This window comes from Fragaria vesca, linkage group LG3 (genome assembly GCF_000184155.1).
Source record: "Fragaria vesca subsp. vesca linkage group LG3, FraVesHawaii_1.0, whole genome shotgun sequence".
Taxonomy (NCBI): domain Eukaryota; kingdom Viridiplantae; phylum Streptophyta; class Magnoliopsida; order Rosales; family Rosaceae; genus Fragaria; species Fragaria vesca.
The window spans coordinates 26,531,043-26,542,849 of NC_020493.1; the positions used below are offsets into that span (position 1 = coordinate 26,531,043).

The 11,807-nt window shown below is 37.1% G+C and overlaps 3 protein-coding genes across 3 annotated transcripts; 2 read left to right on the forward strand and 1 right to left on the reverse strand.

The window, feature by feature from the left end:
* Positions 1-4,928: 4,928 nt before the first annotated feature.
* Positions 4,929-5,564, forward strand: LOC101305158 (putative RING-H2 finger protein ATL19-like). Its single transcript, XM_004296240.1, has one exon. It carries the CDS (start codon positions 4,929-4,931, stop codon positions 5,562-5,564), a length of 636 nt encoding a protein of 211 aa, XP_004296288.1.
* Positions 5,565-6,129: 565 nt separating this feature from the next.
* Positions 6,130-7,801, reverse strand: LOC101305452 (FBD-associated F-box protein At5g56380-like). Its single transcript, XM_004296241.1, has 4 exons — positions 7,474-7,801; positions 6,995-7,341; positions 6,561-6,689; positions 6,130-6,473 (listed from the first exon to the last, which is right to left on the reverse strand). The coding sequence occupies exons 1-4, from the start codon at positions 7,799-7,801 to the stop codon at positions 6,195-6,197; spliced, it is 1,083 nt and encodes a 360-aa protein (XP_004296289.1). The 3' UTR covers positions 6,130-6,194.
* A 2,809-nt stretch (positions 7,802-10,610) lies between these two features.
* On the forward strand, positions 10,611-11,339 carry LOC101305742 (E3 ubiquitin-protein ligase RNF130-like). The gene has a single exon (XM_004296242.1). It carries the CDS (start codon positions 10,611-10,613, stop codon positions 11,337-11,339), a length of 729 nt encoding a protein of 242 aa, XP_004296290.1.
* The last annotated feature ends 468 nt before the right edge of the window (positions 11,340-11,807 follow it).

Genomic DNA, 11,807 nt, shown 5'->3' on the forward strand with positions numbered 1-11,807 from the left:
CGAAGACAATATGCCTCACTCAATCTCTATAAATAGGCACCTAACCTCACGAACTAAGATAACGAACTCATTCTCCCACTTTGAGTTACAAATTATCCGCTAAGATGTCTAACTTGAGCGTCGAAAGGCGATTGTCTGAAGCAATCCGGACATACTCTGAACATCTTTGTTCGTTTCGCAGGTTTAGCGGATAAATCTCAATTCGCACGAACCTTTCTGTGTAAATTCCCTTTTAACCCTTAACCAAATTTTCATTCTCAACAATTGGCGATTGTCTGCGGGCTTTGAACGCAAGACCACGCTCGAATACATTAAACCCACATAAAAAGTCACGTTTCCTTCAATCTTTTCCTTCACTAAGCATGGCTAGTCAATTTACTACCCATCGCAAAACTGTCTCCTTCAACTATAGTCGGTTCCCTCCGGAACTCGACCAGCTAGGTCCTTCTCCTCCTCCCATGCATTTTACCTGAGTGATCGCTCTTTCGAGGATCGTCATCCCGGTCGAATCAGTGGTGCACAGTCGAAAACTTCGAAATGGGCCGCTCGGCTAAAGCCAAGCGAGAGGGATGGGTCCCGATAACTAATTGAACACGTGGTGTTCCGGGTACAAATAATAATTTTCCTTGATGGCAAATCTATTATACAATAGCTTGGGAATTGAGAATTAAGTGGGAAATTGGCAGGTTTTTCAGCTACATATGATTGTTGATTGGGTCTATTCATAGATTTCACTCTTCTAAGGCATGCGAAACAAATTTCACTCTTTTAAGGCAGTTTGGATTTCATTTTGTTTCTTTTCTCACATTCTCTTAGTCTTCTGATATTTCAACTTCTATAATGAGAAACTCAAGTTTTGGTGTCAAAGTTTCACCAAAAAATTGAACTTCTCAATTTGCCGCGCCCCTAATATTACAAAATGTTGAAGAACATGAAAATATTAAACAAGGTTAAGAATGTAATATGATTTATCTAGGGAAGTGAAATCCACATACCCCAAATTGTAATCCACATACGCACCTTTCACGTTTAGTAATTTAAATTTTGTCTTTATATGGGAATGATATAAAAATAGATAATGGGTATGTGAATTACAATTTGGGATGTGTGGATTTCACATCCCTTTATCTATTGCATTTTACATTTTTGCCCAACTAAATATCTATTTGCAAAGTTGACCCACTACATCTGTATTTGAATTTTTTATTTTTTTTTAGTGTTCATAATGTATAAGGTTTTTCTATTAACACATCAAAATCTCTATTCAAACACCCTTTCAAATGTTATGTTCTTTTTTTTTTAAACACCCTTTCAAATGTTATGTTCTTTAAATGGGGTGGGTGAATAGAGGAAAAATGTTGTGTTAATAACACAATCCTTCATTATAATGTAAAAGAAATATATGTGTGGTGTTTGAATACATAGTGTGTTAATAACACCGCCCAATTAAGGATCAGGGAAATTGGACAGAGGTATCACGTTGATGTTGATATAAGACTTTGGGTATCACATGGATATGTTTCAGCGTTTGGGTATGAAATAGAGAAAATTCTTACTAGCCCTAATTCTAAAGAGCTAACAAAATAAGATTCTCAAATTCCCATCAACCCAAACACTCTTAGGGTGTTATTCCAAATAAGATTCTCAAATTCCCATCAACCCAAACACTCTTAGGATGTTATTACCACTAACAAAGTTTTCAGGTTTTTTCATATTTTTGTTTTCTAAAATACCCTTATCTCTCAACACCTTTTATCTCTCATCTTCAAACATTTAGATCTAAATCCTCTCTGGTTCAGATCTCTTTCTCTCTTTTCTCTCTCTCCTCCCTCCAATCTGAAAGCTTGGATCTCGTCGACGACGACGTCCAACACAAAAGACTACCCTACCTCTCAATGACAACATCCTCCAATCTTCTCTCTTTCCTTGCTTCACTGTTGCCTACACCGGTGTCAGATTCTTCAACCCGAACTTGGCGATCGTCTGGAGAGAAGCCAGTCGGAAAGGCAGAGGACGGCATCAAAGTTCGCATCTGGGTCTGTGGACCTCTCAAGCTCCGGTCCGGCGACATTGGTCGTACTCGGGTCCCGGTCGAGTTTCGATTCTAAACGAGGAGGTTGTGATGATGGGGAAGAGGAAGAGGAGCTTGGTATTTATGTATTATACAGTACTACAGTAGAGGAGAGTGGGAGAAGACGAGGAGGAGGGGGATTTGCTCATTGTTGAATTTTTGCTCTATGAGGAGGGTGGAGGAGGGGCCTCACCTTTGTATTCCCATCCACCATTTTTGACTTGGACTCCCCCATTCATTTCTTTTTCATTCTTTCCTTTTACTTATATTTTTTATGGTCCCAAGATGGGTCATGTGGTACTTTCAACTCAGTCTCTAAATAATAAAATATGCTCTAGGTACTACATTAGATTGAATTCGAAGATCATTGGATGGCATTGGAAAACATGGGTGGCCAGCCACGATCGAAAAACTAGATAGACCAGTAGACCCTCCTACTGCCCCCAGTAGACCCTCTTATTGTCCTCAATAGACCTCATATACTGCCCCTAATAGACCTCATATTACCTCCAATAGGCCTCATATTTCCCCCAAGAGACTCTTAGACAGACCCCATTCATATTGCCTCCAAAAAACCCTCTACTGTTCTTAATATACCCCCCGACAAACCCTCTATTGCCCGGATAGGCCCCTACTGCCCCTAATAGACCTCTACTGTCCCCAATAGATCCCCTAGTAGGAGGTCCTACTGCCTCCAGTAGGAGCTCTTACTGACCCTAGTAGGAGGTGTAGGAGGTCATACTGCCCCTACTGCCCCCAGTAGGTGGTCTTACTGTTCCCAGTAGGATGTCTTACTGCCCCTAGTAGGTCATACTGCCCCCAGTAGGTCGTACTGCCCCAATAGGTGGTCATACTGCCCCCAGTAGGAGGTCCTACTGACCTCAATAGGTGAGCATATTGCCTCCAATAAGGACCTGTTATAAGTGACTAAAGCACAACGGCCTTCGGAGTCTGGTCAACGGTCGTCGGAGTCCAGTCAACGGCCCCCGGAGTCCCGTCAACAACCCTAGGAGCCCGGTCAACGGTCCCCGAAGTCCGGTCATCGACCCCCGGAGTTCGGTCAAAGGTCCCTAGAGCCCGGTCAAAGGTTGTCAGAGTTTGGTCAACGTCATTGGTCGTGGGAATTCGGTTATAAAAACTTTATTTTATAATAGACTCTTATAATGGTTTATTGTAGTTTATTTAATTCATTAAGGGTATAATTGTCTTTTTACTCTTATAATGACCTATTGTAGTTTATTTAATTTATTAAGGGTATATTTGTCTTTATGCTGTTTAAGTTGACTTTTGAGAATTTTAAAATCTGATTTTGTTAGTAGAAATAAAATTCTTAAAATTAAGGCTAGTGGGCATTATCCCTATGAAATAAGCCTTGACAAAATAGTTTAAGGACTGATGTTTAATTTTTCTCTTATAAATATTTGTTATTGCAACTTGCACCCTTTTGTCTTTGTGCAGCTGTAAGCTGGGTTTTCTTTGTAACAAAAATAGGGAAGTAAACCTGTACCCAAATTTCATGTGCCAACCCTGTGCCACTAACTATGTTAACTCTTGTTAAAAGAATTTAAAAAAAAAACAAAAAAAACCCAAAACAAAGGCTGATTCTGAGGTTGTTAGCGGGTTAACAGAGTTAGCGGGTGTTTAAGTTAGTGGCCAAGTGTCAAGCTGTGATTAGTGTCACATGAAATTTGGGTACATGTGATTTAGAGCATCTTTATCACTCTCTATTTTAGCTATTTTATAGAGCGTGTTTAGCTTTTTAGATATTTTAAGAGCTCCAGCAGACTAGCCAAAGTTTAGCTATCTCGCTATTTAGCTAGCGTAGCTAGTGAAATGTGACTCTCTATAATTTAATACATTCATTTTAAGTTATTTAATATGATATATAAATACATATAAACTATTTAATCTTCATTTATAGAATAATATTAATTTAATACTATCTAAAGTAGAGAGCATTGATGCACACGTATCTCAAAAATCGTTAGCCAAAATGACATTTTTCGCTAATTTGACTAAAATTTAACTCAAAAATGGCTAGCATTTGTAAAGATGCTCTTACTTCCCGAAAATAGGACCGAATGCCTGATAAACAGATCGATTTTGGTCGGTCCTGGGTTTTACCAATTCGGGATGTTTTCAGTTAAAGCCCGGCTCGATTTCAGCTATAATATATATTTTTTTTTGTTGCTTTTTCTGCTTAAACAGTTTCTATTGTATCCAAGAAACATTTCTAGAAACAACCTAGATTGTTTTTTATGACTTTCTCTTAGACAAATAGAAGACAAAACCACAAAATTACTGTAGTTGAAACTGTAACTGAAAAGCTAACTCCTAAAAGGCTGAAACTAGAACTTAAAAAAAAAAAAAAAAAAAAAAAAAAAAGACTCGAATTAAACTTGTAATTAATTACTAACTAAGTAACGTCCTACTAGTCATAACTTACGCGTCTTAAAAAAAAAAACTAAAAAAAAAAAACCAAAAAAAGTAAAAAAAAAAAAAAAAAAAGAAAAAAAAAAAAAAAAAACGTTTAAAAAAAAAAAAAAAAAAAAAACCCTTTTTAAAAAAAAAAACCCTTAAAACGAAAACCGTTCCCGGAAAAGTTTTAAAAACTTTTTACCGTTAAGTTTAAAATTTTAATTAAACCTAAACGTAAGTACCCTACCTAAGTCGACTATAACTTGCTAGCTAATAAAAAAAAACAAAAACAAAAAATCTAACAACAGTACAAACAACTTTCGGGTTTAGACTTGTACCTCCTGCAATAAAAAAATATTAGTTTAGTTTAAACCAAAACCTGTAGATGTGTAGATCAGTTTATAACAACTTCATAGACATATATACCAAGCAAGAAGCAATGTCGGAATCCCAAAGCATCTCAAGCATCAATAAGCAAATAGTGATCACCATCATCAACATGGTTCCTTCTCTACCTCTAGTTCCTCCCCTTCTTTCTGCCTCTGCCACTGTGGTTCTCATATCCATTTGTATCATATCATTTTCAATGCTTTCATTGGTCGCCATTACCATGTTTTACATGATTTGGGACTACTTCCGAGAGAATCATCAAAGCCGTCAAAGCGATATCGAATCAGGAGAAGAAGCAAGATTGGATCAACCAGATATTACTTATGATAACTTGGAATGGCATGAACAGTTTGCATTTTATCAAGCGGCTGTGCTGCACAATATGCGAGTGCTGGAGATTTTAGATAGAGTTATTGAGGAATTGGAAGAAAGGAAAGAACTGAGGAAACGACGAGAGCAAAAACGAGCCTTGGAAAAGAAACTGCCACAAAGTGTTAGTTGTGGAAGCCAAGAAAGTGAAATAAATTGCAAAGATTGTGCCATCTGCTGGGACGAGTTTGAGACTGGGGAGATGTGTCAAGTTCTTCCATCATGTAACCATGTTTTTCATTACAAATGCATAAACCATTGGTTCATGGAAAATCTAACTTGCCCTATTTGCCGAAAACGTGTAATAGAATTATGACAGAAAATTATAAATACAAGTTCAACTCATTTGGAGAAATTTAACTTTGCTCCATTTGTCTCGCTTCAGACACAAAAGAGAGTAACCCACTACGTTGTTGTCGACTTGTTCGTTGTTGTTTTTTTAAAGAGATTCTTCAGATGGTTCATGGTTCGGACTCCTAAAATCTTAAAAATTTCATGTACAAAATTTCTATATTGGTGAATGGTTATAAGCATAAAATTTTGCCTCCGAAAAAGCATAAACTTTTGCCACATAACCAAACCCTTTGGTGAGTGATATAGCATTGTTTGTTTGTTTGTTTGTTTGTTTTTTTGTTTTTTTTCCATTCATCTGCATTCTGCCTCATCAGATCAGATATGTGACAGTACTATAGTTTACATGCTTAAAACTTAAAAGCCGGTAAAATTATTTCAGATCATTTAAGGGAAAACAGAATGCTAAATAAACAAAGATGAAGTTTTGATGAAACAGAATCATGCTTACTCAACCAAAAAGTTCATCTTCTTTCCACAACATCTAATGTCTAAATAAACAAAGATGAAGGTTTCATGAACTTACCCAACCAAAAAGTTCATCATCTTCTTTCAACAACCGGAGTTCCAACAAAATATGCTTGAGAAACAAAAATTACATTCTGATAAATTCAACTTTACAAGTCACCGAACCCCTTTCAAACATCAAAAATTCCTTGTATAATTCCTTCTCTCTTTTACACAGACGGCTTGTGTAGATTATCATCTTATTCAAAACAAGACCATTCTTTAACACATACTGTGCAACATCCATCTCAGGCTGATGACCCCTGAATCCCTGTATAGTGATGGTGCTGAGGTTTCTCAATAACCAAACAGGAGCAGACTCTGGTTGCTCCCATTGTGGCAATGAACGCTTATCATATTTAGTTCTCTGAGAACAAAAGAGTTAAGGAAATGAGAGTTCATTTTATAGGATCTGCATCAAACAGAACTGTAAACATGCATATCAATTACTTACGTTTTCTAGAGCAAGGTCTACAAAAGGTGATTTGGTCAGCAGCACTGCTAGTACTTCCCAGTAATAGCAATCATGAAGTACCAGCTTCATTTGCTTCACATTACCAAAATCAAAAGGAAGATACCAAGCCTTCAATAAAAAATAAACTATTATATATACGACAGTGGTGTAAACATTAAATTGCAAGATAAAGTGGAAGAAGAAAAAAAACAACATCATAAGAATAACATATAAGCTATGAAGAACGTAACTATTGAGAAGGCAGGAAATGTATGTGCCTTTTCGGCTTTTCCTCTATTCAAGCTTCATGCCTCAATTTTTCATCAATTGTAAAAACAAAACACTTACATAGTTATATTTCGGTCATTTTACCCACCAGCTATCTTATTCTCCACTGTACATACCGTAAATGAAGTCAAGGTTAGAATAATTACCTGAAGAGACAGATCATGGATTTCAAGAAAAAGATAATTGCCAGTTGTTTGTGACAAAAGCGCAGCTAAATGTTTCAGAAGGTACAGCAGTTGGTCTTCTACTCTATGCTTAGAATAAATTTTTCTCAAAACAATACTGGCATTGACTGGGCTGTTAGCATTCACCAAATGATAATTTGATAGACCTGCTGAATTGATATCAATGTATTCAAGCTTTGGAGAATTAATTGAAAAACAGCCGTTCTGATAAAAATCATCCACTTCTATTCTCAACGTCTTTAGTTCAGGCGCAAATATGGGGATAGAACAAACACCAGCAAAATTGTCAAATCCACGTATAGACACCTCTTCAAGCATAGGTCAGCCAGCAAACAGAATTCTCAGTGAGTCCGTATCAGGATAACTAAATTGAATACGGAGGAACTTAAGATTTGGAAAACACCATGACGGAGGAGGAGGGTACTTAATACACTCAAAACCTGAACACAATTTCAAAACCTTCAGAGTTCTGCACATCAAAAGGCTCTGAGGCAATGGAAAACCATTGAAATCACATGAATCACAAAAGAACTTAAGTTTCACTTCCTCAACATTACGCTTAACGGCTGTGCAGATCCAATCATCCATACGTGAAAAATCATCAGGATAGAGAATTTTAAGCTTGAGTATTTTAATGTCGGACGAATCACGGTACAGAAATACACGATCAACAAACCTCGTAAAACGAACCTCGCCAAAGGGACCTGTCGGTTCATCAAATATATCTCTTTCATCATCAAAGTCTAGATTGGCAAGGGAAGTCCACATATCTTGTAGACAAAATGCTGGTCCTCACAGCACATAGTGTTGGGAGGAAAGAGAGAATGTGAGAAAGAAGTGAATCCGGTAATGCACTTATCCTGTCTCTCACTCTTGTTTCAGGCTTTGACATTGAAACCATCTCTGTCTTGATACTTAAGCTTCTATATCCCTGTACATGCATGCAATTTCATAAAAATAAAAAGAAAAAAAAGAGGGCTCTTCATACGAAAGCTCTATTTCGGTAACTACTTGGTTAGGAATCTAGGATATAAGTGAATAAAACAGAAATACCTGGTACGATCTAGCTTCTGAGTTGGCCCAAGAAACTAAGGAGCCTTGAGAGAATTACACCATGACTCTTCAGGAGAGAGAGAGAGAGAGAGAGAGAGAGAGAGAGAGAGAGACAACTTCCTTGTGTAAGAGCAAGTCCAACAGATTCCCTAAATTGTTTGATTTTCTCTATTTTGGGGAATATGGGGTCATTTTCCACTCTAACAGCTTTCCTATCTCATTCTCTAAAATAGGGAAAGAGATGAAAGAGAAGCTTTGCTTCCCTATATTTACAAATTCTCTAAAAATATTTAGGAAAGAAGAATTGAATGTTGCACATTCTTCAAGACTCAAAAGATAAGAAAGAAAACATAATTTATTGTAAAAAATAAACTTTTATATTTTTATACTTATTATTATATTGTAATAAATGAGGATTGTTATTCTAATAAATATTTGAATCTTTAAAATAGGAAAACTGTTGGATTTGGTATACAAAATTTTTAGAGATTTTGAGTTTTGCTTCCCTGTTATGTAGAAAATATAAAGAAGCTCTTGGACTTGCTCTAAGGGACTCTCCAGCTAAAACCATTCAATGAACCTACTAATAATGAGTCAAGCTTAAGGGTCAGTTCAGCTGATTATCAATTACTTGCATACTAAATGCCATTTATGACCATAATTGGACATTTCCAAGCCTCAAAATAATTTTCATATATTAAGTAAATTCCAACTTCTGAGCCGATGTTGAAAAGTGACAGACCTTCTAAGACTCTATGGTACCCTTTGAGAATTTATTATAAAAGGCTTTACAAGCATTCACAAACAGATATATAAACCCAAAAATCTAAACCCATATACAAACCCAGAAATACAAACAGAAACCCAAACCCAGCTGATAGTTCCAAACTTAAAGTCCCCTACAGATCTGAGTAAGAAAACAATCTCATTCCAAATAATCCAGAAATTTAGGACTCACCGAAGAAATGAGAGAGCGAGGAAAGAGGGGCAGAGAGGACTCAAACGAGAGAGCGGCTGCGTTTGAGTGTCTTCGAGAAATGGCTATGTACATTTGTGCAGTTGTCAGGTTTAGTTTAAGGCTATGGAGATTCCCTGCGGTAAGGTCTATGGTAAAGGGCCCAAAGATGGACGGGTAGGAGGCCAGTAACAACTGAGTTTAGAAAAAAATTCACTGTAAGTCCCTAAAAACTTTGATGGCAAAGACGGTTAATATCACACGTTTAACTATACTAATGTGATATATGAAGTCATATATATAATATATTCGTATTGATGACATGTCTCCGTCTATCTTTCATATGACGCAGTCGTAAATTTAGTGGCGTATCAAGTAAGTGAGGAAAAAGAAATAGAAAATGCCCACTAGCATGGAGATTATTATTAATTTTTTTTCTCAATATCAAAATCAAATTCTAAAGTTTTTATCAACCCTATAAACTACTCGTGTATACAAATATATAACCGACCATTAGAGATAGATAACGAGTAACTATCATTATACGTGTTTTAATGAAAAGTATAAAAATGATTAATTAAGTAGTTATTTTCTTTTATCTAAAAAGTACTAGACTAGCGCTACATATGGACGCTGGCGACAGTATGGCGGCGCTACATATGGACCAAAGACGGTCATAGCACCCCTCAAATGTCTAGCTTTACAATGTATCTGATCTTTAAAATCTAGCTAAAATGGAGACTTTATTAACAATGGCACCCCTCCTTTCTCCTCTCTAGCTCCACCATTTGCCTCCCTTCTATCTATCCAAGGGATCAGAGAATAATGCTAACATGCTTTTCTCTCATGCATGCCCTTTTGTCCTAGGCGTTGGAAAACCACACCAATCTGAACTTGGTGGTTAAACTCTACTGCGCGCAGTGACCATGCTGTAGGAGAGGTCTTACAGAACAAAGCTCGACGCGCTAGGATGATAAAAAACTTAGAATATCGTTCTCAATAATTACTTTTTCGTATGGATCACCTATAATTGATAATATCATTTTTGTTTTGGTATAGAAGTTTCGAGAAAAATCGGAACTCTGAGTACGGTTCAAACTATAGAGTTTTTTTTTTTTAAAAGAGTTGTCAAACTATAGAGTTGTCAATCCGTACGTAGAAACCTTTTTCTCACAAAAAAGAAATAACCAATTAAGATCCCGCGTAAAAGATCCTAATAACCAAGAACTCAACAAATCAATCCGAGTTTTGTAATAAGATAGACCTCAACAAATTGTTTGAAGAGTAAACAGTAACCAACTACGTACCACGTAATCATCGATCTTACAACATACATGCATGGGAGTCTCATTGTTATCGATCTGGTGGTTGCATGCAAAGATGTTAGTATGGCCTAATTAACAAAATAAAACTACCTTGATGGTTAAAAAACAGGTAATCCAGCTTATATATAACAAAGCTCCGAGATCGATTCATGTATGAACAACACAAGGAAATTTTCCATCAGGGACGATAGGCATGCACTGATGATTAAACCTAAATTCATGAAACCATTTATGAGTTTTGATCATGAGCAGCATGATCTCTAACACCAGTGCTCTTTTCCATCAATCTCCTGCTCACCCCTGTACTCTTTTATCCTTCATTTTCGCCCTTGGAATCGTTGCCGTCTTGTTTTTGCTAAGCCAGGACAAGTTTACACCTTCAGGCCGTATCGCAATCTGGATAGCACTTGCCAAATTAACTCTCTGCACTGAAATTCTATTCCTCATTGCCCTCATGCATAATATTGTTGGGGTCATATGTTCTTGGCTTCCATATGGACGCCGTAATGACCGAGATATTGAATCGGCCGGGGTAAGAAGCCACATTTCAACCGGAATGGTTCACGCTGAGACATCTGATGAGGAGTCCCATCATGATCCCGATGAAGAAACATGGTCGCAAGCACCGGCGCAGAATGTTGTAACCATGTTGCATATGTTCTTGTTGGAAGTGCTTGACAGAGTTTGGGAGGAGATTGTAATAGAAGAAGAGCAAGAGCAACGGCTCCGGGCCATTCAAGCTCAAGCCATTGAGGCACTTCCGGAGCCTCTGCAGTTCTACAAAGCCGGCCTGGAAGCAACAGCAGCTGGAAGCAGCGATCGGTGTGCCATTTGCCTAGAAGATTTTGTGGATGGCGAGTCTTGTCGTGTTTTCGAGTGCAAGCACATCTTTCATGTTAATTGCATTGATCTTTGGTTAAAGAATAGTCTAACTTGTCCGATTTGTAGAAACTCTCTTGTGAAGATAATGTGATTTATAATTCATGCATATTCCTGTTTTATACAAGTACGTACGTACACTCAAAAATTCACAAATATAGGTAAACTATCATTAATATATAAACTTCTCCAGGTCAGTGTGACAATATTGATTTTCATTTCAAACTCAAAACTAGTACCATTTAGCAGTGGCGGAGCCTGGGATTTATAATAGGGTGTACTAGAATTTTTTATTTTTTGAATAAACATGTACGGACTAATTTATGTTAGAAATAGACTAAGTTTAATAACACATGGTCTAAATTTAGAAATTTTGGGCAGTCTAAATTTTAGCTTTTCGAACTAAAATTTAGCTAGAAATGAAGTCTGATCCGGAGAACCGGGTTTGGAGTTTCCGAAAGAAATCTAAAAGTCGAAGTCGGAGAAGTTCAACAGAGTTGATTCGGCATAGCTAAAAAGGCCAAGGAGAGAGAGAGAGAGAGAGAGAGAGAGAGAGAGAGAG

Bases quoted from the DNA above. Each gene is read 5' to 3' on its own strand.
- LOC101305158 (XM_004296240.1), top strand. From the start codon at position 4,929: ATGTCGGAATCCCAAAGCATCTCAAGCATCAATAAGCAAATAGTGATC.
- LOC101305452 (XM_004296241.1), bottom strand. From the start codon at position 7,801: ATGTGGACTTCCCTTGCCAATCTAGACTTTGATGATGAAAGAGATATA. The intron at 7,342-7,473 runs GTTTTGAGTGTA...CTATGCTTGAAG, and splicing joins GGTTTTGAAATTGTGTTCAG to AGGTGTCTATACGTGGATTT. The intron at 6,474-6,560 runs GTAAGTAATTGA...TTTTGTTCTCAG, and splicing joins TAGACCTTGCTCTAGAAAAC to AGAACTAAATATGATAAGCG.
- LOC101305742 (XM_004296242.1), top strand. From the start codon at position 10,611: ATGAGCAGCATGATCTCTAACACCAGTGCTCTTTTCCATCAATCTCCT.